Source organism: Chlamydotis macqueenii, chromosome 21 (assembly GCF_036417535.1).
Source record: "Chlamydotis macqueenii isolate bChlMac1 chromosome 21, bChlMac1.mat, whole genome shotgun sequence".
Lineage (NCBI taxonomy): Eukaryota > Metazoa > Chordata > Aves > Otidiformes > Otididae > Chlamydotis > Chlamydotis macqueenii.
In genome coordinates, this window is record NC_141576.1 from 3,689,843 (window position 1) to 3,710,794 (window position 20,952).

At 40.7% G+C, this 20,952-nt stretch overlaps 2 protein-coding genes across 6 annotated transcripts; one reads left to right on the forward strand and one right to left on the reverse strand.

The window, feature by feature from the left end:
• Positions 1-540: 540 nt before the first annotated feature.
• B3GALT6 (beta-1,3-galactosyltransferase 6) lies at positions 541-2,055 on the reverse strand. The gene has a single exon (XM_010120268.2). It carries the CDS (start codon positions 1,848-1,850, stop codon positions 807-809), a length of 1,044 nt encoding a protein of 347 aa, XP_010118570.2. The 5' UTR covers positions 1,851-2,055; the 3' UTR covers positions 541-806.
• Positions 2,055-18,787, forward strand: SDF4 (stromal cell derived factor 4). 5 transcript variants are annotated; one of them, XM_086764402.1, is made up of 8 exons: positions 2,213-2,357; positions 2,455-2,632; positions 3,870-4,235; positions 10,285-10,421; positions 10,912-11,025; positions 14,423-14,581; positions 15,709-15,884; positions 17,429-18,787. In XM_086764402.1, the coding sequence occupies exons 3-8, from the start codon at positions 3,928-3,930 to the stop codon at positions 17,603-17,605; spliced, it is 1,071 nt and encodes a 356-aa protein (XP_086620528.1). In that variant the 5' UTR covers positions 2,213-2,357; positions 2,455-2,632; positions 3,870-3,927; the 3' UTR covers positions 17,606-18,787. The 5 variants fall into 5 exon arrangements, with proteins under 5 accessions (XP_086620531.1, XP_086620528.1, XP_086620530.1 ...); XM_086764405.1 differs by lacking the exons at positions 2,213-2,357; positions 2,455-2,632 and adding an exon at positions 2,055-2,073; XM_086764404.1 differs by lacking the exon at positions 2,455-2,632 and having other exon boundaries at positions 2,260-2,357.
• Positions 18,788-20,952: the final 2,165 nt, after the last annotated feature.

Genomic DNA, 20,952 nt, shown 5'->3' on the forward strand with positions numbered 1-20,952 from the left:
GCTAAGGACAACACCTATGCCTAACAACTGAAGGCTAGCTTTGTAGCACACCTATTTGCCCCCAATATAAGAGAATATATTCCATATCTGCCAAATACCGTAACTCATCCACCTTTCTAAATACAGACTTACTCCGTAGCTGCCAGATAATTTATGTACATGATGTCTTTAAAACAACAAAAAGCTTAGAGACAAATTACACAGAAGGTCTAATAATTCCATTCCTGTAAGTCAAGAGCACTTGCCAAAGAACAGCCTCCCTCTCCCTCCCCTGATGTGAATATCCTAGGTAAAATTGTTCCCTTCGCTTGACTGCTTGTGTCAATAACCAGCCACCCGTTCCCACTGGCAACAGCAACTGCTTTGTGGCCCCACTAGAACTGTCAAACCTTGCCAAATTGACACGTGTTCCTTGCCAAGAAACAAACAGCAGATGCTAGTTTCACAGTCTTATAGATAATCAAAGGCCTGTCATGATCTTTAGCAAATACATCTTGGAGTCTGTTAAGAATCTTCCAGCAACTTTTCAGCAGTTATCCATATTTTGCAACCTATTACTTGCCTTCAATCATGTCACACGAGCCTTTCCATGCCTTTTGTCATCTATTTCTTTTCTTTTTTTAGACATCTCTACATCATGCCACATCAGTAGCTCTTAGGAGTTTCAAGGTTTCATCGATTCTGGCATAATGGATCGTGCAAAATCTTTTGAGTAATTTTGAAGCCCTAGTTACTGGGATTCTCCCCAGGTAACAGTAACCAAGCTCAGAGTCCATCAGCATTCTGCCTTTTCCTCCCTCAGACTTTCACGGGATGCCATCCTTCCTTTGGCAACACTGAGAAGGAGGCACTCCCCAATCATACATGTAGGAAAGCCTGAGCTTAACCTCCTCCTTACAGAGCTTTCCTTCCTTAGCCAGGGTCTGGTGCTTTTCCAGCATGTCCTCGATGCTCTGCTTATGAGTTACTATGTACTTATTGTTGCAACCCCGGGACTTATACTCAGTGTCAAAACGAGGGTCGTGCACTCTCTTCACATCAATGGGAGCCAGCCACACCCCCAGGGAGACATCTTCACTCTGCCACATGTTCAGGTAGTCTCTGCTAAGTCGCAAATAGCGCACCAGATCTGCAGAAATCACATAACCGCCCCCCAGAGCATATGGTAGATAGTAGTCACAGAGCACCCAGGCGCTCTCTTTCCATTTGCCGCCAGATTTCACTCGACCGCGGCCAGAAAAGAAGCCCCAGTAGAGGCGACGTGGCTCCTTGGCTCTCAGCTCTTCCACGAGCACATCCAAGCGTACGAAGGTATCGTCATCGGCCTTCAGGGCAAACTGGAAGTCCAGGTGCAGATCCAGCCAGACGTACGTGGCCAAGACTTTGGCCGTCAGGTTCTCGTAGGAATCCCGCAGCTCTGGCAGAAGGAGGAGGTCTTTGTGCCGGCTCTGCTCTAGCTCCAGGCTCCGAAGCTCCTCTGCCCCGAGCCCACCCGTGCCGATGACAAAGCGGCTCCAGATGTCATCGTGAGGAGGGCGCCCGGCGGCCGAGAGCCACGTGCTGCGGATGATGCTGCGACGCTCGCTGTACTTGGGGCCGCTGGTAATGAGCACGGCCAGGAAGGCGGTTTCCTCGGGGGAAGGTGGTGGGGCCGCAGGGACGTGCGGGCCCCTGGCACCCCGCGGCGGCAGGGCCTCAGGCTGGTTGTGCGGGAGCCCGCGGGGGGCTGGCAGAGGCCGGAGGCCCTCGGAGGTGCATTTGGCCAGGTACAGCAGCACCACGGCGAAGAGCGACAAGCCGCCCAGGCCCAGGGCCGTTTTGTGGCGGCACAGCAGGCGCAGCAGCTTCATGGCCGCGGGGCCTCGGCGGGGTGAGCCGGCCCCGGCCGGAGCCCCCCACTCCCTTCCAGGGCCCGCTCCCCCGAAGCTTTAGGCGGGAACGGCAGGAGTCCCGCCCCCGGGGGCAGGAGCGGCTTACGGCCGCCGAGAGGGGACAAGCTTCTTGTGGAAACCCTCACCGCGCTTCGCCGTCCCTCAAAGGTGGCTTCATGTCTCCTTCCTGCGTTTTTCTCTGGTAAGCGCCGGCTCAGCGGCTCCGTCCCTGCCTCCGGCGCGGTCTCGGTGTGTGCAGCGCTCGCCGTTTGCCTTGTCGGGGTGGGGGAAGGCGGAGGAGGAGGAGGAGTGGCCGCGCCGGCACCACCTGACCGCAGACGGAGGCGCCGTGCGGCCGCCATCTTGCAGCAGGGCATGCGAGGCCGAGGCGGTGCCATTTTGGATCCGGGCGCTGTGTTGGACCGAGGGGAGGGAAGCCGCGTGAAATACTGCTTCGGCCCCTGACCAAAACCAGTGGAAGCTTTGGTGCGTGGCGGTTCTGCTTCGTTGTGGCACAAGGGGGCACGTAGTTTTGTGAAAGAAGTGGTGTGTTAACTAGCTAGCTGCTGTTCTGGTTTTATAGGGATTGGTCGCGGCGTGTTGCGTACAAAAGGCAGCGTTCTGTGGGCTCCCCAGCAGAACAGGTGAACGATAAAGCACGAAACTGGAAATGTACGTGTAGCCAGGAAAAGGGACCCGGCAGGGAATGAAAAAGGTTCCTTCATGCTTGGAGGAGAACGTCTGCTTTATTATTAATTGAGGTAAGGAAGAACACGTGAGCAACTACGTTCAAGTTTTTAGCACCCGGAGCTGTGTCTTCCCGCCGTGAGGGAAAATGGCTGCCGCAGGCGGAACGGGGCGGGTCCCTGCCCTACTCCAAGATGGCCGCTCCCCGCCCTTCACCACGCACTGCGTCGTGACGACCTTCCTACGCAGCGCTGGCCCCGCCCGCTCTCCTCCCTCCGCCCGTGCCTGTGGGGCGGGAGTGGGCCCGGGGTCGTCCGCGCCGGCCGACCGACCTCCCCCCGTCGGGAGCCGCGGGGCGAGGGGCAGCGAGGCCGAGGGCTGTCACCCTTCTCGGAGGCTGCGTCCCCCCGCGTCCTGCAGGGAACGGGCACCGCGGGCGCCCCGGAGCTGTAGGTGGGTGCGTGTGGCCTTATCTGGAGTGGAGTAGGGGCCGCCGCCGCCTTTCGAGTCGAGCAGGGCAGCCCCGGCCGGGCTCCCCCTCTCCGGCGGAGGGCGAGCTGGGCAGGTACTCGGCTGCCCCGCTGTGCCTCGTGGGTCTGTTGTGGATTTTGTGCTCCTCGGTGCTCTGTTTGTCGGGCTGTGGTCCTTTTCCCCGTCTCTGTGATCTGCAGACTTGTATGTAGCAGCGGTTTTCAGGCGCCAGCAAGCAGGTTATGACAGATCCACCCCTGGGGTTGCTTTTCCTGCCGGCTGTTTCCTGTGTGTTTCCAGCTCCGCTTTATGCGGTGGCATTTGTAATTGCGTTTCCCTCAGTCATCTCTCTCCAAAAAGACCTTTACGTTTTTCAGCCTTTCTAAAGAGGTGGTTTGTTGAGATGAGCTGGTGTGCTGTCGTGGCTGTTCCTGCAGCTTGCTGGGAAGCGCGGTGCTAGTGTGCGGGGCATTGGCACAGCTGAGCTTGGGCTGCACAGCGGACAGTAAGTGTTTTGTATGCTGCGTTGGCTTCTCAGCAAGTGCTTGGGTTTCAGTTGTCAGGTCAGCTCCTGCCGGAACACCTGAAGGCAGAACTAGGCCGTTTAAAGGATGTTGTCTTCCACAGTCCTCTGACAGAGGTTACAGTTGTGCGGACTGAAAACTGACCCAGGTTAATTTCTTGTTGAGTATTATTTAACAGACTTCTTAATTCTTTCATTGCAAATACTTGTGTCTGTGTGTGCAGGTTCTTCTGAATTTTGGGAGATGTTTTATTAGCAACATAATGTTCTAGAGTTTAATTTGCATGTATTTTTTCCTTTTTTTTTTTTTTTTTTAGATCATTTAATCCATTCACAGTAACTTAATCAGCCAATACTTTGAATAAAGAAGAAAAAATGATGTCAAGACAAGCTTTTCTCTGCAGTTTGGGATCTCTGTATTTGTCCCTTCTGTTTGTATTTCTTCTAATGGATGTTTATGCAAGGCCTGCAAACAATTCAGCTCTCAAAGAAAAGCCAGCTGACAATAAAGATGAGAATGAGATCTTGCCCCCAGATCACTTGAACGGGGTCAAAATGGAGATGGATGGACATCTCAATAAAGAATTTCATCAAGAAGTTTTTCTAGGAAAAGAGATGGAAGAGTTTGAGGAAGATTCAGAACCCAGGAAAAATAGGAAGAAGCTCATGGCCATCTTTTCAAAGTAAGTTATGTACATTGCCAGGAACAGTGCAGCCTCTTTCTCTGGTCTTCAGAGTAAAATCTGCACATTTTTTTTCCTGTAAAAATGTAAAAATTGTGACTCTGAGGGGGAAAGCATCATACTGTAAGCACTGTGTTGATGTTATTGAGGTATTAACATACCTGTATAAACTGTTCTCAGGAATGAGAATGCATGTGTTAGAGCTATGATCAAAATAGAGGATTGGTGCTGTGAGCTGGCAAAGTTTAGAATCACAGAATGGTTTGGGTTGGAGGGGACTTTTAAAGGCCTTTTAGTCCAACCCCCCTGCAAGGAGCAGGGACGTCTTCAGCTAGTTCAGGTTATGACAAGGCGTAGTTTCTATGTGAAAAAAACCTACGTAGCCCCTCAAGATATGAAAATCAATATTACTTTTTCCTGGTTTTCTGTCTCAATGAATAACCAATCGCACTTGTATCTTAGATCAAGGGATTAGTAAGGATGGGCTTCCTTGGTGACAGGGTGAATTGTGAGGGACTGAGCTTGCTCTGGTTTTATTCTAGCAATAATATGCTCTGTTGCTTTGCTCTAAGTTTGGTTTCGATTGGCAATCTAAGTTTCATACTTACTGTCTTTTATTTAGAAAAATAAAGAGACAATGACATTGAAATATGAGAAGAGAAAGATTAAGTTTTTCTTTTGTAGCCTTTTTTGAAAACTTCATCTAGCTCCTTACTTGATATAAAAATAATAACTTTACTTTCAGACATTAAAGCATTTTCCTTTTATAAAACATTTCTTGTGCTAGATAAGGTTTGTGTCAGCTAAGAAACTGTCAGAGGTTTGGAAGTCAGTAAACCTGATGGAAACGGAACTCGAAATCAGTGCATACTTCTAGACACCAGGTGGCAGAATTGGCTTTAGTTGCATTTTTGCAGTGGTGGATTAATTTTATTAAAACAGCTTAAGTTACGTTGGTGCTCTTAATGCTGATGGTGGTGTGGTGATGAACATGTACCTGAGATAAAATGAGAAGGCTTAACAAAGCTTTTTTTTTTTTTCAACAACTTTTTCATTAACAGGGAAAAGATATCAATAATAACATTGGATTTTTTTTTTTCTCATGTTCTCCTGAGTGAAGGCACCTGGAGCAAATGGGCAAATGAGTGCTTTTTTTCATTTAGAGTAGAATCCTTTATTACTGTGTCTGCTATTCATACCACTCACTTTGTTGGTAGGACATATACAAACATTAAGATTGTGCTTAGAAGGCTTAATTTTCTTTATTGCTGTATGTTTATTGGAAACATTTAACTGGTGATTAGTAAGTTGTCATCCACAAACTGTAAAATCTCATTTCTGCCTGTTTGTTATGAAATAGATTGTCTTAGGAAGCTTAAAGCAATTGGATTCAAGATCAGCTTCACTCAGATACTTACTTAAAATTACATTCTGTCGGATGGTCAGATTGGAAATGTGGAAAAGCATTCTGGGGAATTTGGTTGCTTTCTAGACATACTCTTAAAGGTTGAATGAAAAGAGAAATAGCAGGAACTTCTGTGAAAAGCTAGTACGTCACAGGCTTCCAGATGCTGTGGGAATATTTTATTTGAAGACGCAAAGAAAACACACAATGTGGTTTTAGTTAATGATGTCTGAGGTTCTACAGTGTGCCAGTTTGATATAAAGTAGTAAATTTGAAGTATACATTATTGTTTAATACAGTTACTGAAAATCAAATTGAAACATGGAAGAAAGGCTCCCCAAACCCAGTTTTTCTAGGCGAGCAATCTATATGTGACTGGAAAAACAACTGGCATTTCATAATTTTGTATCTGAGTTCCTCAAGTCACTCTTTACTAGGAGGACAAACCTTACTTGTCTACGGGAGCGGTTTGTTACAAATTAACCAATACTTCCACTCTAGCCTGTGAAATTAAGCTATCCTTTTAGTCCACGTTTCCTGCCAAGGGCTGTTCAGGTGACGAAAATCTGTGAGAGAGGCTTACTTGACATCCTTTCTTCTTGTATGTCTTAAAATTGCAAAAAAAAAACCAAAAACCCAACAACTGTAGTCTCCCTTTAAATAGTTTAAATAAGCCTGGAATCTATAGAAAATTGTTCTGCTGTCTGGTGTAGTGTAGCTTGTGTAGGTGGGTGTTGATGGGAGGGAAGGAGGATGGATATGGAAAGCAATCAAGTGTATTTGCGGTGACACTGATTTTGCTAAGTCAATGGCATTATATGCTAGAATTCAGTTTGGTGAGCCTGAATAAAACCGACAAACTCAAGTGCAGAAGAATGTACTGTGTGTGGCTTTCTACCAGGATGTCTTTGTGGTGATGAAGTTACCTCTGTGAGTTTGAGAGTTGAGTATCCTTCTAGCATTTGCATTTTGCTGGTGTTTTCAGCTATTTAGGGGCAACCCTTGTTGTGATTTAAAAATTCAAATCTTTGTGTTAGCTGAGTGCCTTACCTTGATGGTCATTCATCAGGTCACAGCCTAAAATACACCTTCTATTAGCTACTACCATCTACAGAGGTGCTTTCGTTTGTTTTTTTTCCTCCTTGTTTAAAAGTCATGAACTTACCGTTTCCTAAAGCAGAACTTGTTCTGAATCGCACAGTGCTTGTGAGCATGGCTCTCTTCCTTAGACTTCACAGCTGTGGCTCTGTGTTCAGACTGCACACAGGGCAAGACCCATGCCCCCTTTCTTCATTTCAGATTTGTCTCATTAGCCTAACGCAGTATTCCTTCTAATGGTACGCGTTCTGTCTGTGGTGGGAGGACGCTGGTAATGACAGCCGATGTTGGACAACAGCAGGTGGAGTAAAGAATGAGGAGAGGGGACGTTTGAAGCTTTCCTGTTTGGATCACTTCGGTTTAAATGACAGATTTGTATGATGCAGTTAAAGAACTGTTTATGCTGTATGCCATGGGAAGGTATTAAGTAGTGTGTGTACCCTGATTTGGGTTTTTCCTAACCTGTACATTTAAATATGCAACTAAGAAATTTTGCCTGCCTCCTACCATGTAAAGTAGGGCTTTGCTTTGGTTTCTGTTATTAAAAAATATTTTCTAGATCTGCTTTTCATTATTTGAATGGAACGGAAACCGACTCAAAAGTGATACGCGTTAGGTGCTCAAGGGAGTTATTATCTTTGGTCCTTCAGATAAGAACACTGCTTTCCTTCTCCCTCAGTACCTTGGGCAGCATTGCAGTGTTGTCATTTAGGAACCCGAAAACATGATCTGAAAACCTGAGTAGCCAGTGTTTATTGATAGTACTTTCAGATATGGAGCTTTTGAAAGGTGGCTATAAAAATCTGGTTTTTAATGGTTTGTGATTGAGAAAGTGGGCTGAAGTGTTTAAAACCTGTTCTTTCAGACATCTATGCTGAAACCAGGACAGATAATGAAATATAGTTTGAATAGTTAGTGAAGTGTTAACCCTGAACTTAGACATTATAAGGAGCTGTTATGCCTGATGCTGCCCATTAACACCAATGCTATTTATCACATTGCATTGACTACTTACTGTCTGGGCTGTGGTCTATCTGTAATTTTCTATGGAATGACACACATAAGCAATGAGGTAAGTTACTCTCTGTAGTCTGTTCTTTAATTCAAATTCATGCTAATAATAGTCCCTGCTTTTACAAAACCTTTCTTTTCTGTCAATTCAGGAAGTAGTACATCATGTATCTAAGTTTCTACGAATTTGAGATGGCACTCTAGGAGAAAACTATGCTTCTTGTAGAAAAAGAGTGATCGAGATTTTTTTTTTTTTTTTTTTTTTTTTTTTTTTTTTCCTGGTATATCATGCAGTTTGAGAAATCGTCACAAGATTTCTATACACAGATTACCAAGGAAGGTTTGAGCGAAGTTGCAATCTGGGGTGATATCCTTGCTTGGATTCATCTTGTTTTCTTGAACTTAAATTCGTTCTTGCCAGTATTTGTTCTTTGGCAATTTTTTTTAAGGAGAACGTACTGCTCTTTTGAGTGTTCAGGCCAGTCTGCCTCAGAAAACTAATTGCCCATCACCATGTTTGAAAATCAGTTTTCCATTACTTACCAGTATGAGATTGTTCAGCAACACGTAATTAAATAAGCTGCTCATTATTAGTGGAAATAGTGGAATCAGTAGTCTGTTCTGCGAGAGAGTTCTCTTACATTTCACGCAGCTGTAAATATTCTTCTCAAAAGCAGAAGTGCAGTTTGTGGACACTGAAAGGGTTTCAGCTCACCTTCTGCAATGGATGCCTGCTAGTTCGAGAAAATCTGAGTCATTGGAAACTTCTGAACAAAGGTGTGCTTTGATGAGCTAGAAGAGCAGTAAATGGGATGTTTGTTACCTATCTCCCTAATTACAATGTGATTTAGATGGAAAGTACTGCTAGGAAGTAGTATGTTTGATAGCTTTGATCTAAGGAAACTAGAATGTTAAACGTGGAGGGGAAAACGCTTTCTTTTCCCGTCTCATTCACCTGGTGAGTGCAAGGTGGCACGAGTGAAACATGACCATTTTACCGGCCTTGCCATTGGTACTGAAAGGTTGCTAGTACTGAGCCTGTGCATCTGTATATGGAAAGGTGTGATACAATATTTAAACTCACTAATACTGCAATTATTAATAGAGCTAAATGTTGTAGAAGATTAGGTGCTAGGGTTGTTATTTGGCTTAAGCTTTTAACATTTAGTTGACATTTAAAGGCAAATCACGTATCTAGTAACTTGAGTTTCAATTATAAGATTTCAGTACTGGTAAGACAGTGATACAAACAGATAAAAAAGCCCGAGTCAAGCAGGGTTTTTTTTGTTATGTTGTGGGGTTTTTTTCTTTTTTCTTTTTTTTTTTTTTTTAATTGAAAAAGAGTGGTTTTGGCATGCTTTAAATAGATTCTTGCCTCCTAAATGTTAGTGATGTATTTTCAGTTTTAAATACTGTTACCTCTTTTTTTGAATAAATACTTAGTGATACACTCAATATGCCACTTCAAGGGTTTTTTATTGTTTTTGTATTTGTTCTTCAACTGTAATTTTTATATTAACTTATTTTTAATGAAATAAGCATTAATGGAATTGAAGGTGTGGCAGCGTACCTTAATACGACAAGGTAGCATTGGTAGTATGTTAAGGACAACAGTGGATTGTTAGTTTGGACATTTACTGATAGTTTCAGTCAAGTAGAAAAAATTTAATTCTGTAGCTCAGTAACTCAATAGCACTGAGTACAAGCGTATCCTTTGACAAAGCAAAGTGAGCCTGATAACTCAGAAACCTAATGGAGAATAAATATATGTCCAGAACTTTTAAATATGTTTAGAATTAAAAACTATGAGCTGTAATGTGTTACCAGAGATCAAGGTATAGAAGAAAGAAAGTTCGTTTCTTTGGTTTTTTTTTTTCACTTACAAGTGCTACAGTCAAAGTATTAAATACTTTGAAAGTCTTTGTACCAAGTTTATTCATGTTGTATTTTCATTATTTTTAATGGTCGTGACAGTTGTGATGTGATCTAGACAGACACAGCGCGGTAACTCATCAATAAACTTCAGAGGTCTTGGCAGATCAAGGTAAAAGGGACTTGGAAAGATAAACTGAGAGGGAGTTAATGATTTGAGAGATTGTTAGAGAAGAAATTTTTCAAAGTAGTGAAAGTCTGCAGCAGCTGGCAGTTGACAATTCTGAACCAACAGTAAATGAGCTAATATGCCATGAGTGATGTATTTATAGTTTCCTCTACTTTAAAAATTTACTCAAACCCGTAATACTAAATGAGTTAACTTACAGCAAAGTGAAGTATGGCTGAATGTTTTTCACTGAGTAGTAACTTACATGTTGTAGTTACCTAAATTCAATTATGAAATAAATGGCTACCTTGCTACTTGTTTACTCTGTGGTTCAAAGAATGTACCACTTCTCAGAGAGGGTTATAAATACACTCTTTCTCTGGCAACCTCTGTTTGTTATTGTTGAGTAAAGTAATTAATATAGAAACTAAAAACATACCACCACCCCGCCCACCAGTCCCCAAATCTAAGTCTTGTTTGCTGTTCATCCGTAGGGTAGATATAAATAATGATAAAAAGATAGGTGCGAAAGAGATGCAGCGCTGGATCATGGAAAAGACAGATGAACATTTCCAGGAAGCTGTGGAAGAGAATAAAATGCACTTCCGAGCCGTGGACCCTGATGGTGATGGTAAGATGAACGATTCCTCCATCTGCTGATGACGTGTTAAGTCAGTTGCTAGTAGCCAGACCTACTGGCCCCTCTTCAGATGTTCTGTGACAAAATCCAAGTTCCTTTGGACTGAGTGTAAATCACAGCAGGTTTGATCCCTACAGAAGACAAGAGAGCGAAGAAGTAACGCGCTCTGGTCAGCACTGTAGTTCTGTGTGGACTGTTGTGTTATTTCACTTGCGGTCATAGGAAGCTGTGTCAAGTTAAGGGGCCAGGGATGGGGTGAGGACGGTCACATTAAGTAGGTTATTTTCACAAGGCCTGTCTGGTCTAAAGAAACATAAAAGTGAGTCAGGTGATAGTTTTCATATTGCTGTTCGTGAAGCGTAGTGTGATGGCTGTAGTGCTGAACCAAAAGATTTTCACACATGCTGTTTTAAGTAATGAGACCAAAAGTTTGTTGTTTAAGCATACTGTGTCATGTCTGAGATGTGGCTCTTTCTTGCAGGCCATGTGTCCTGGGATGAATATAAAATTAAATTTTTGGCCAGTAAGGGCTTTAACGAAAAAGAGATTGCAGAGAAGATCAGAAATAATGAAGAGTTGAAAATAGATGAAGAAAGTAAGTGCAGACTGTTGGTGTGTGTTGGTTTTTCTTTTACTTTCCTAAAACCTGAATGTCAAGACTGTTCTTGATAGAAGAGTAATGTTTTAGTTGTTCTTCTGCTTCTGCACAAATGTAGAATGTGTAAGCCATAAGATAGAAATACTAGCTTTCTTTCCAACCCAAATCTGCCTTCCCAACACTCCTGATGTAAATATTTAACACTGAAAAATCTTGTTTGCTTATTTGTTACTGCCTACTTGGATAGTTTTCAGTTATTTATGTTTAACAGTCTGCTAAAATTTGTCAGACCTGTGTTGTCTGTGGACTGTTGTATTGAGAGAGATCGATTCTTTAAGTTAGTGAGATTGATCATTTCTTCCTGACTGCTTCTGAAACTTTCATTTGAATCTGGCTTGGTATAAACTTGGCAACTCTTAACAGAGTAATCTCCCTGCTCACCCCCATGTAAAAGTGTTTAAATTACTGTTAAGTAAAACACAAAGCCTTAGCCTTTCCTTGCAGGAATTAGTCATTTAAAAGTGGGTTATGTTATATTTTCCATTTATCAAAAAGCAACTAAAATGCAAATGGCCCTTTGAATTCTATGGCAGGGAAAACACCTGTGCAGTGTGTTCTATGGCAGTGTGGTTAACTGCAGTTTACAGGAATGCTCATCAGATAAAAGATTTGCTGAATAAGGGAAGCGTTCACAATCATTTTTCTACCTATGTAACGAGCATTGTTTGGGAAAATCAAATTAGTTATCTACTGCTTCCTGAGGATGATAGGCAAAACTTGTTTTCATACTCTAGTGCAGTGTAAAAGTACTCTTTTTCACTCTGTATAGTAAAAAATAACTGAATGTGTGGATCTTAAGGTATCTTCTGAGTCTTGTGCAGAAGCACGCTACAGTTTGGATGGCAGGCCAAAACTAGGGGCACAACTTTATTTAACTTACGCAGATAACGACGGTGTCATCTGATGACCTGGCAGTTGAGTTTCATTTAAGAGTGAGTAACAAAGGTAGGCAAAGGGAGATTGACTTGTGATTTCTAACATTTGGCTGGCTGCACTGGAAAACCATAAGCAAGAGATTTGATTATTCTCTGTTGTGTCCTTGATAAAACTTACCATTTACAAACTTGCCCTAAGATTCATGTTGAGAATCTGAAGGCTTTCTTTACTCTTCACAAAAACAACTCACTGAAGGCTTGATTGCAACTAGCAGTTGGAAAATGAAGATGTGACCGTTTGGTTTGTTTTTTTCCTCTTGTAACTCGACAACCCAAAGCATGCAGGAGCTATTTAAGACAGTTTATTAAATTTAACAAAGTTTATTATCTGCAGCCTGTAGTCTTTCAGAGTGTTTTTAAAACTTGTGAAAAGCAAATGCTTCAGATCTGTGTTTGTTAGTGTATTTTGCAGATAGCAGGGTGTGCCACAGACTGTGTTTTTTCCAGTGTGTCATTTAGAAAATGCCTACACCAGAAAAAGTATACCCTACACAGGTATTGTTTTCCTGTTTGGTTGTGTTCAGGACCGCTAGGTGCACATAAGATTCACGTTCTGTGTTGTAGGGTGTTTTTTTCTTCTAATCAGATGCATGGTTTTAGCGGAAACTCGTGCACAAATTGTGATTCTTAGATGAGTTTAGGAAAAATTCACTTTAAAAGTGCTTCTCTGCATGGTGTAAGATGAAATGAAATAAGTAGAAATGTAAAGTGATTTTTGATGCTTATGTATCTGTTTGTACATGTGTACTTCAGCTTGCAGCGAAAATATTTCCCTTTATTTTAGATGTGAATTCAGACTGCTTTCTAATAGAGAATAGACAAGGTAGCTAAAAGGAGTAGTAAGTACTCGTATCGTTGAGTAACTGAAAAGTAAATGCATTTCATAGTGCTTAGCTTAGCATCTGTCCTTGATGTTTCCAAACTCTTTTGTAGAGCTACTCTCTCAGGTTTCATAGTTCCAACAAATCACTTTTTTAGGCTGATATATGAGATGATGTATCTGAGTGTAAGGATAGAAGTTCTCTCTGGTGATGTTCTAAATTCTGAGCCTCTGTAAAGGAAGAAAGGAGGAGCAGAGGCAGGGCAGGAGTCTCTTCATAGCTTTCCTAGTCCTCTGCTTTATGGCTTTGCTTATACTGCCTTTTCAGTTAGATGCTTTCTAACAAACAACTGTCTGTTGAAATGTATTGTTGATTGCTCTAAAAACTAGGTTTTAATTTTTTTAAAAAAGTGTTTTTAAATCTACTTAATACAATTCTTAAGCTTCATTAATTTATGTAGTTTTTTGGAGGCTGAGTGCTATCTGGAATTGCGGTGTGGCTGGAGAAAAAACTCTGCACTTAAAATTGTATGCACTGTGCATAATTCGATCATCCTGTCGTACCACTTTGTAACACGATCGCTGTGCCATTTTGTTAACTCAAATCCTGTGAGCTTGAACACACTTAAAAAGAGTTCAAAACAATAATACAACTCGTTTTGGTTTAGATAATGCCAAGTTGAAATAAAAAAAGCTTAAGTGTTGTAAAATTAGATAATAAAGTGAGTCACTTCGATCATTCTGGGAACCACTGTGTTGGTAAAGAATATTTTCTTACCTGTGGTAGACTTCAGTGCTGTAGAGCAGAATAAACCTGTGTAGTGCTCTTAAGCAAGGCACTGGTACAACAGTGCTTCCCAGATCAGGAGCATCTTTCTAGATTCATGATAGTCATGTTATCTAATCTCAGAAGAAAACATGCTAAGTGTTAAAGGGCTTGTTCTGTTGCTATTTAGGTAGGAAAAGAGTTGTTGACATCTTCCTTTCTTGTAGATATTAACTAGGTCTGGGATGTTGCAATTGCAGTACATGGAGGTAGTGAATCTGAAGAATGTTTTGGATTTGAATACTGTTTTAGCTATTTCAACGTGCAGGAACGGTTTGAAATAGAAAACAAAAATGATTTGTTCGGATGAAAGCTACAACTGGTGTTCAGGGAGGTGAAAGATTTCTGTTGGTAGTGGGCTTCAAAATAAGAAAACAAAGGAGAACAAGAAATACTGAACAAAGTTGGATTAATCATACCTGCTGCCAGAACCAGCTAACAATACTGGTAGGACAATACTTTTCACTTGATGCTTTGAAGTTTTGATACAGGTGTAGTTAAACCTTCACTTTCGTCTCCTAATTTCAGTTCAGTGGTTTGGTTAAAGGATCTTTCCTAGTGTTTCAGCACAAACTAGACAAAACTAATTGCACTTCATTTCCTCTCAGCGCCTGCTTTCCCTCAAGTTGAACTGTAAAATAACTGGCTCATAGGTCAGCCTTGACCTATGAATTGAGTAACAGGGGAAGGTGTATTTTAAGAACTTTAAATAGATTGAACATGATAGCTTAAATCTTTTTCTTACGTTTCTAGCACAGGAAGTTTTAGATAATCTGAAGGATCGGTGGTACCAAGCTGACAACCCACCTCCTGATCTGTTGTTGAATGAAGAGGAATTCTTGTCCTTTCTTCATCCGGAGCATAGTCGGGGAATGCTGAAGTTCATGGTGAAAGAAATCATCCGAGATTTGGGTATGCCATTTTAAAACAAGTTTATGGGGAGCTGCTTACTTGCAAACCATTTTATTGTGTAGGCATTGTTAGGCCATTGCACTGGCATGGGTCAGTCTGAAATTGTGGCACATCTTGTTTGTTCTGTTCTACACATCTTCTAATGAGATGAGTAAGAAAAACAAACTGGTAGCACAAATGCTGGCCTCTGTGGAGTTGTCTGTGCATGTCAAGACTAAATTTATTCTCTGGTTGTTAAAGAACAGCACAACATTATGTGTTAGGAAGATACTCTCGGTATTTCATACAAGGAAGACCAGCTGACACTAGTTCAGACTGAAGTGCTGCTGCATTGTAGGGTCACTGTAGCAATAGTAGGAAAGGTTTGATGAATAGTAAAATATTATAAAACATATTGATGTCAATGTTCCGTGAGGAGGGAATTAATTGCATTGTACTTCCCCAGGACAGCAACCGCGTAAGAATCGTGATGTACGGTCATGAAAGTGGAAATAAATGTTTGAGGTTTCTAAGAAGATAATTTTTTTTTTTAATTCATAAGTATTGGCACATATGCTTATTTTTTCTGTTGAGTCAATAGTGATGCATATTTAAAACTTCTAGCAGTTTTAAATTAAAAAGAGAACTGTGACTTTGCTAGTTATTAGCTTAATAAATGTGAAGAGTTTCCAGTGATACTCGAGTGCGTGAGACGAACAGACAGAACAACGCCAGTACGCAGTCTTTTATGAGGGATGATTTACCTGAATGCTAATACAAAGGAAGACTAGATACAGCTATAAGAAAATTTCTGTTGCAGTAGCTTGTTGAAAAGATAAACAACAACAATTTAAAAAAAAAACAAAAAAAAAACAGAAAAAGCCCAACTGGCCACCTGATGTGTCCTGCAGGTCCAGTAACATTGGTTTTGTTTAGTATATTGATGAATATATGTGTTTTAGCATTCTAAAGTGTACCATAATACAGAGAGCTTTTGGCTAACCGAAGAAACAAATGGTAACAGTTCTTCTCTGCTAAATGCTGAAACCAGGTAGACTCTACCAATGACGTGTCTGACATGAAGGAATTTGTCATTTTTCATGGGCGTTAAGCAAATACTTTTCAATTAATATGTACTTCTGTTACAGATCAAGATGGAGATAAGAAACTTACCCTTTCAGAGTTCATTTCATTACCGGTTGGTACTGTAGAGAACCAGCAAGCTCAAGACATTGATGATGACTGGGTAAAAGACAGAAGGAAGGAATTTGAGGAGGTCATTGATGCTAACCATGATGGCATTGTCACAATGGAAGAGCTGGAGGTAAGTCTTCCTCAAATAGTTACAGTGTTTTTAAAACCTATAGTTGTTTTTTAAATACAGGATTGAAAGTGCTTTAGAGAGTATGAAGTCCAAAAATACTTCAATTAACAGTACTCTGCGTGTGCGTCTACTTTACAAAACTTTGGATTACAAGTTGTTCTCTAGTGTTTGCAGGTGGTGGTGTTACGCTTTTTGTTAAAGAGGATGGGGAGTTTTCCTAGCACAATTGTTATTCATAGGTATGCTTTTAGTGGGTTTTTTTTGTCACTTGTAGACAAAAAACACTTGTATGGAGTGCATGAAAGCAAGTCACAGACTTCATTAGGTGCACTGGTTATGGGACAATGAGTAACACTTCAGTTGCAAAAGGAGTAACTGGCAACCTGTATATTCATTAAAAAAAAATAACCCATAAAATAAAACAAACAAAACCCAACAGCCAACAAATCCTGAGGCCCCAGTAGCCTAGAAAATAGTGGAGACCTCCTGTATTTCAGAATGTTTTTCTTTTTTTAGAAAAGCAAATTATTGTTTTCAAATGTGGCTTCTAGTTTGGGCCTTTTGGACTTTGATTTGCAGAAGTAAGACTTCTTCTAATAATTCTGTCTGAAGAAGAGTCTACCAAACACCATGAAATATTTTCCCCCCTATAATTGTGGCAGTTCTATGGCCAATGGAAAAGGCTCATGGCTGATTTTGGCTTTTTTTTTTCCTTTCTGGATGTCAGAATGTACCTCAGCTAGCAGAATTCAAACTGCAGCATAGGCAGTGTGAAAGGAGAACCTCTAAACTGTTGGTCTTCTCCCCGCGACAGGATGAATGTTAAAGTTCTTGCCCACATATTTGCATACTGAGAAGGTTATGAACGACCGTGGTAGTATGGATAAACAGTTATATTGTGACATAGACAGTGTTAATAGCCTTTTTACTGAGAATTTGCTTTTAAAAATAGCTGTTTTATCTGTGACGTCTTTGTATACGTATACATGCATAGACGCAAGCATGTGTATGTCACATCTTCTGGGAAGAAATTGAAGATAATCTTGAGTTTTCTACATCATGGACTAAAGCACAGTCTTGAAAACTTTTGATCTATTTCAAGCTAGGTGAAGGAGCAAAATGCTTTGTTTCTGAAACTTCTGACTTCTGTAATGTCTGCCTGGTGGTTTAAAAAGGAACAAGAAAGTTCTAAATTGAACGTGTTCTAAAAAGATTATCTCCAGAAGAATAAGATCCAGGTCCTACAGATCGATAGTGTGCCACTTTTTAATTTTGATATCGTATTTCTTCACAAAAACCACCAGATTTGATACTGAGTTTAGTTTGCAACAGCCAAGGAGGCAGTGAATGGAAAAATAGCTAGGAGACAGATGTAAGCCTGTTCAAAAGATGTGCTAACACCTTTTACCGTGACTTATGTTCACTTTGGGATGGCTTATGTTAAACTCATAATTGCTGAAGCTTACGTAGAGCTAAGGTTCATAATTCTGATGCGTGGAAATGTGTGGTTAGTGATTTAAAAATTATTTTCTTACTTGTTTTAGGAATATATGGATCCTATGAATGAATACAATGCCCTAAATGAAGCGAAGCAGATGATAGCAGTAGCAGATGAAAATCAAAACCACCACTTGGAGCTGGAGGAGATCCTGAAGTACAGTGAATACTTCACAGGCAGCAAGCTTATGGACTATGCACGTAATGTCCATGAGGAGTTCTGATCCTGCTCACTTTTCCAGAGCTCTGAAGCACTTTCTTGCTTTCAAAAAAGACAAAATAAAAAAGGAAAAAAAAAAATACAACCCCCAAACAGACAGAAAGTTACTTTGCTGCTATTTGTGTTATATGCCTACAGTGTGTTGCTCTAGACTTAAACAAAACTTCCGTCCATACGTAAGATCTACAGCTCTGTTGCCTTCGGTATGAGGGGGAAAAAAGAGGCCCGTAAATAATGGGGCAGGTACTGGACTACATCAGTTTGCTTTGGTTTGTATGGTTAATCCAGCTGATTTTGGTTTCAGCTGATTTTGGTTAATCATGTTTGGTGAAGGCTTCTTAAATATTTAACTCTTGTTGTTGCCCTCATAGCTGCTGATCCATGGAAGCTACAAATAACACCGAAAGATTTTATCCTTTGTAAAGGGGATTGTGGTTCAAATACATGTGTTCTGACCTCATTAAAATATCCATAAATAGACTGGCTAATCTTCCAGTATTTTTGTCAATGCATCTCAACCTACTTAGGTATTGTTGAGAGTTTTAAGTTCTCCCTCCATTGCTGAACTCTCATGGAGCTGTGGGGAAGAACTTATTTTAAATGTTACAGAGAAATTCTGCATCTACTTTAAAAAGAAAACAGGTTATAGTGTGACAGCTTTTGTGTTTGCAACTGCACTGGGAATGTGAGAGATTTGAAATTGCTTGTGTCTTAAAAATCAAATTTAATTCTAAGATGAAACAATGAGGAAGATTTCTTTGTGAACTTAAATATGTTGGACAGAGCAATGGGATTCACCTAGGTGTATGGTTACTACTTAACTAAAACCCATCGTTAAAACTAGTATAATTACTTCTGTGCAAATTAATGATGCTGATGAACTCATGAATTAAGAAGCTGGGGGAAATACAGGCTTTGCTTTTGAACTACTTTTGCCAGAGCAGCATGCAGTCAGCACAGAAGCTTGTCAGGCAGTCCCCTTTTGGGTAATCTCTGACAGCATCTTGCAACACGAGGGTCATATCCACTACTGTCTAAAATAGAACATTTATTTTTACTCTGGTTCCATCTTTACTGTAAAAAACCCTCTTTCTGAAGGGTTACCTGAAAATCCAAGTGAGATGTTATATTTGATTAAATTTATTCTCTTAATATAATGTAAATATAAGTATTGCTGTCTGTTTCAGTATTTTCTCTCTCTCTTTTTTTTTTGTTGTGGTTTTTTGTTGTTTTGTTTTTTGTTGCTATTTTGTTAAAAGGCTTGTATCAGAGTCTTTATATACATATATCTTTTTTTTCATTAAATATTTTTCTCCATGCTTTGGAAATGTTCCTCTTTTTAGGTTTGTCAGTGAGTGGGAGAAATTGAAACTCTTCAAGGACAGACAAATTAAAATGTGATTTTGAAAGAACTGGAAGAGAAGAATAAATCCAGTTAATAATCTTGTGTTAAAATGGGCTTAGAACATTTGCCGCATTAGTCAGCCCCCACTCTTACGCCCCGCTGCCAATGCCTCACGTGTAGTCGATTGCAGGGCAGTGAGATTTTAATATGGCTAGAATCTGGAGATGTTCAAAACTAAATCTCTAAAAGTCTAAAAATGTGGTGCTCAGCAGAAGTCAGAGGTATGGCTGTTATAGATGGATTGGCAAAAGGTCTCGGTTTTGCTTTGCTGTTCTTTTAACGAAGGCTTCATAAATATGCCATGATCTGCGCTTTGAGCTAGCGCGAAATTATACGGCTGAACATACGGTCTTGCACTATGGCTGTTCACAGTCTAGCTAAGCGCAAAGTTTTAGCACTATCAGTTGATAATTGTCCTGGCTGCATTACTGTATTATACTCTAATTGTTTGCACTGTTCAATTATTTAGATATCATTTGAGGGGACAAATTCTATCTTGTCACACCTGATGCTCAGAAAGCAAGTGCTACTTTGCAGAGGGAGCCTTGAGCAGCTGAAATACGATGATGAAATTTGAAACTTTCTGTCAATGGAGGCAAAGATTATGCATGTGCAGTCTTAGTTTAATCTTCTGATAATGTGACCGTGGAATCCCTTGAAGAACACAAGGTAACGCATTAGCTAGCAACTGCAAAAAATGTTTAAGTATGTACTGTTGTTGCAGTATTTGCCACACACCAGATAAATCTGCAACTTGAACAGCTGGAAAAAATTAATTTTTAATGTGTGCATGGAGTTCTGCACCTTAATGTGTTTTGTTTTTCTCTGCCAGAAATGAGGATCACATGTTAACTAACAGCTGTAAGGATAAAGCGGACTGCATGGTGAGATTTGGAGGTACAGGAGATAATTCTCGTCTTGGAATTTTGGAAGTTCAAACCATTCTAGTTTGCCCATAGGCTTAGTTATTTTTTTAAGTACTTTAAGTATTTTATATGCACTCAGTCTTTCTCAGATTCTTGTAGGTCCTTTCCTGTAGGAATTACAAGCAAGTAAGGGTTCACCTAAGGAATCTAGTGACTCTCTCTTTAAAGCCGTTATTAAGCACTAGTTATGAGTTCCATGCTCGGTTTTGTTTTTTTCTCATGTACACAAGCAATCTGCCTGCTGTTCATAGGACTTGGTACCTGAGTGCTACTGTCTCGTGGACATGTTTTGTCTTTCCAGAATTCAAAAGTTTGTATAGAATATTTAAGACAAGCCTCTATAGTCAAAAACGATTCATGTATATTAAATAAAAGAAGAACGGGTTCTTATTTCTGATCCGTAGCATGGCCCAGCTCACCATTCTGAAGCTCTCCTTTCCTGCTACGACCAGAGCAGCTGCATCCAGGCTGTTTTTTGGGAGCAGCCTGTGACGTATGGCCCCATGGCCCTGCCAAGCAGCATGTGGAAGAAGTTAATCTGTATGGGTGAAAATCCAGCCAGGGAGCGTGCTAGATGGGAATTACCATGGGATGGTCACTGTGTTCTCTTCCTGTTTTACTTACTTGCGTAATATGGCCACGTAAAGGAATCTGGCAATATCAGGCCTGGTAACACTTAAGGATGCCTTACATAAAAGTTGAATCCACAAGATGGTACATTGCTAACTGCTTTTATTAAATAAGTATTTAATTGGTATTAAAGTATCCTTAATGAGAATATCAATGCTTCATCATCACTGCTGTAGTCTTTTGGGGGTTTTCAGTTTAAATATATATAGCAGAACTTTAACCTTACCTTGTTTGTGAACATCATAGGAGTTTGCGTTTTCAGTTTCTTCCTGAATACTAGTTGGCTTATTGAACATGTAAAAGTCTGCTACTGTTTGTGAAAGAGACTTGTGAAAAAAAAAATCTGTTTAAAGATTGCTGAGGGAACGACTGAGTCATGAGGCATAAAGC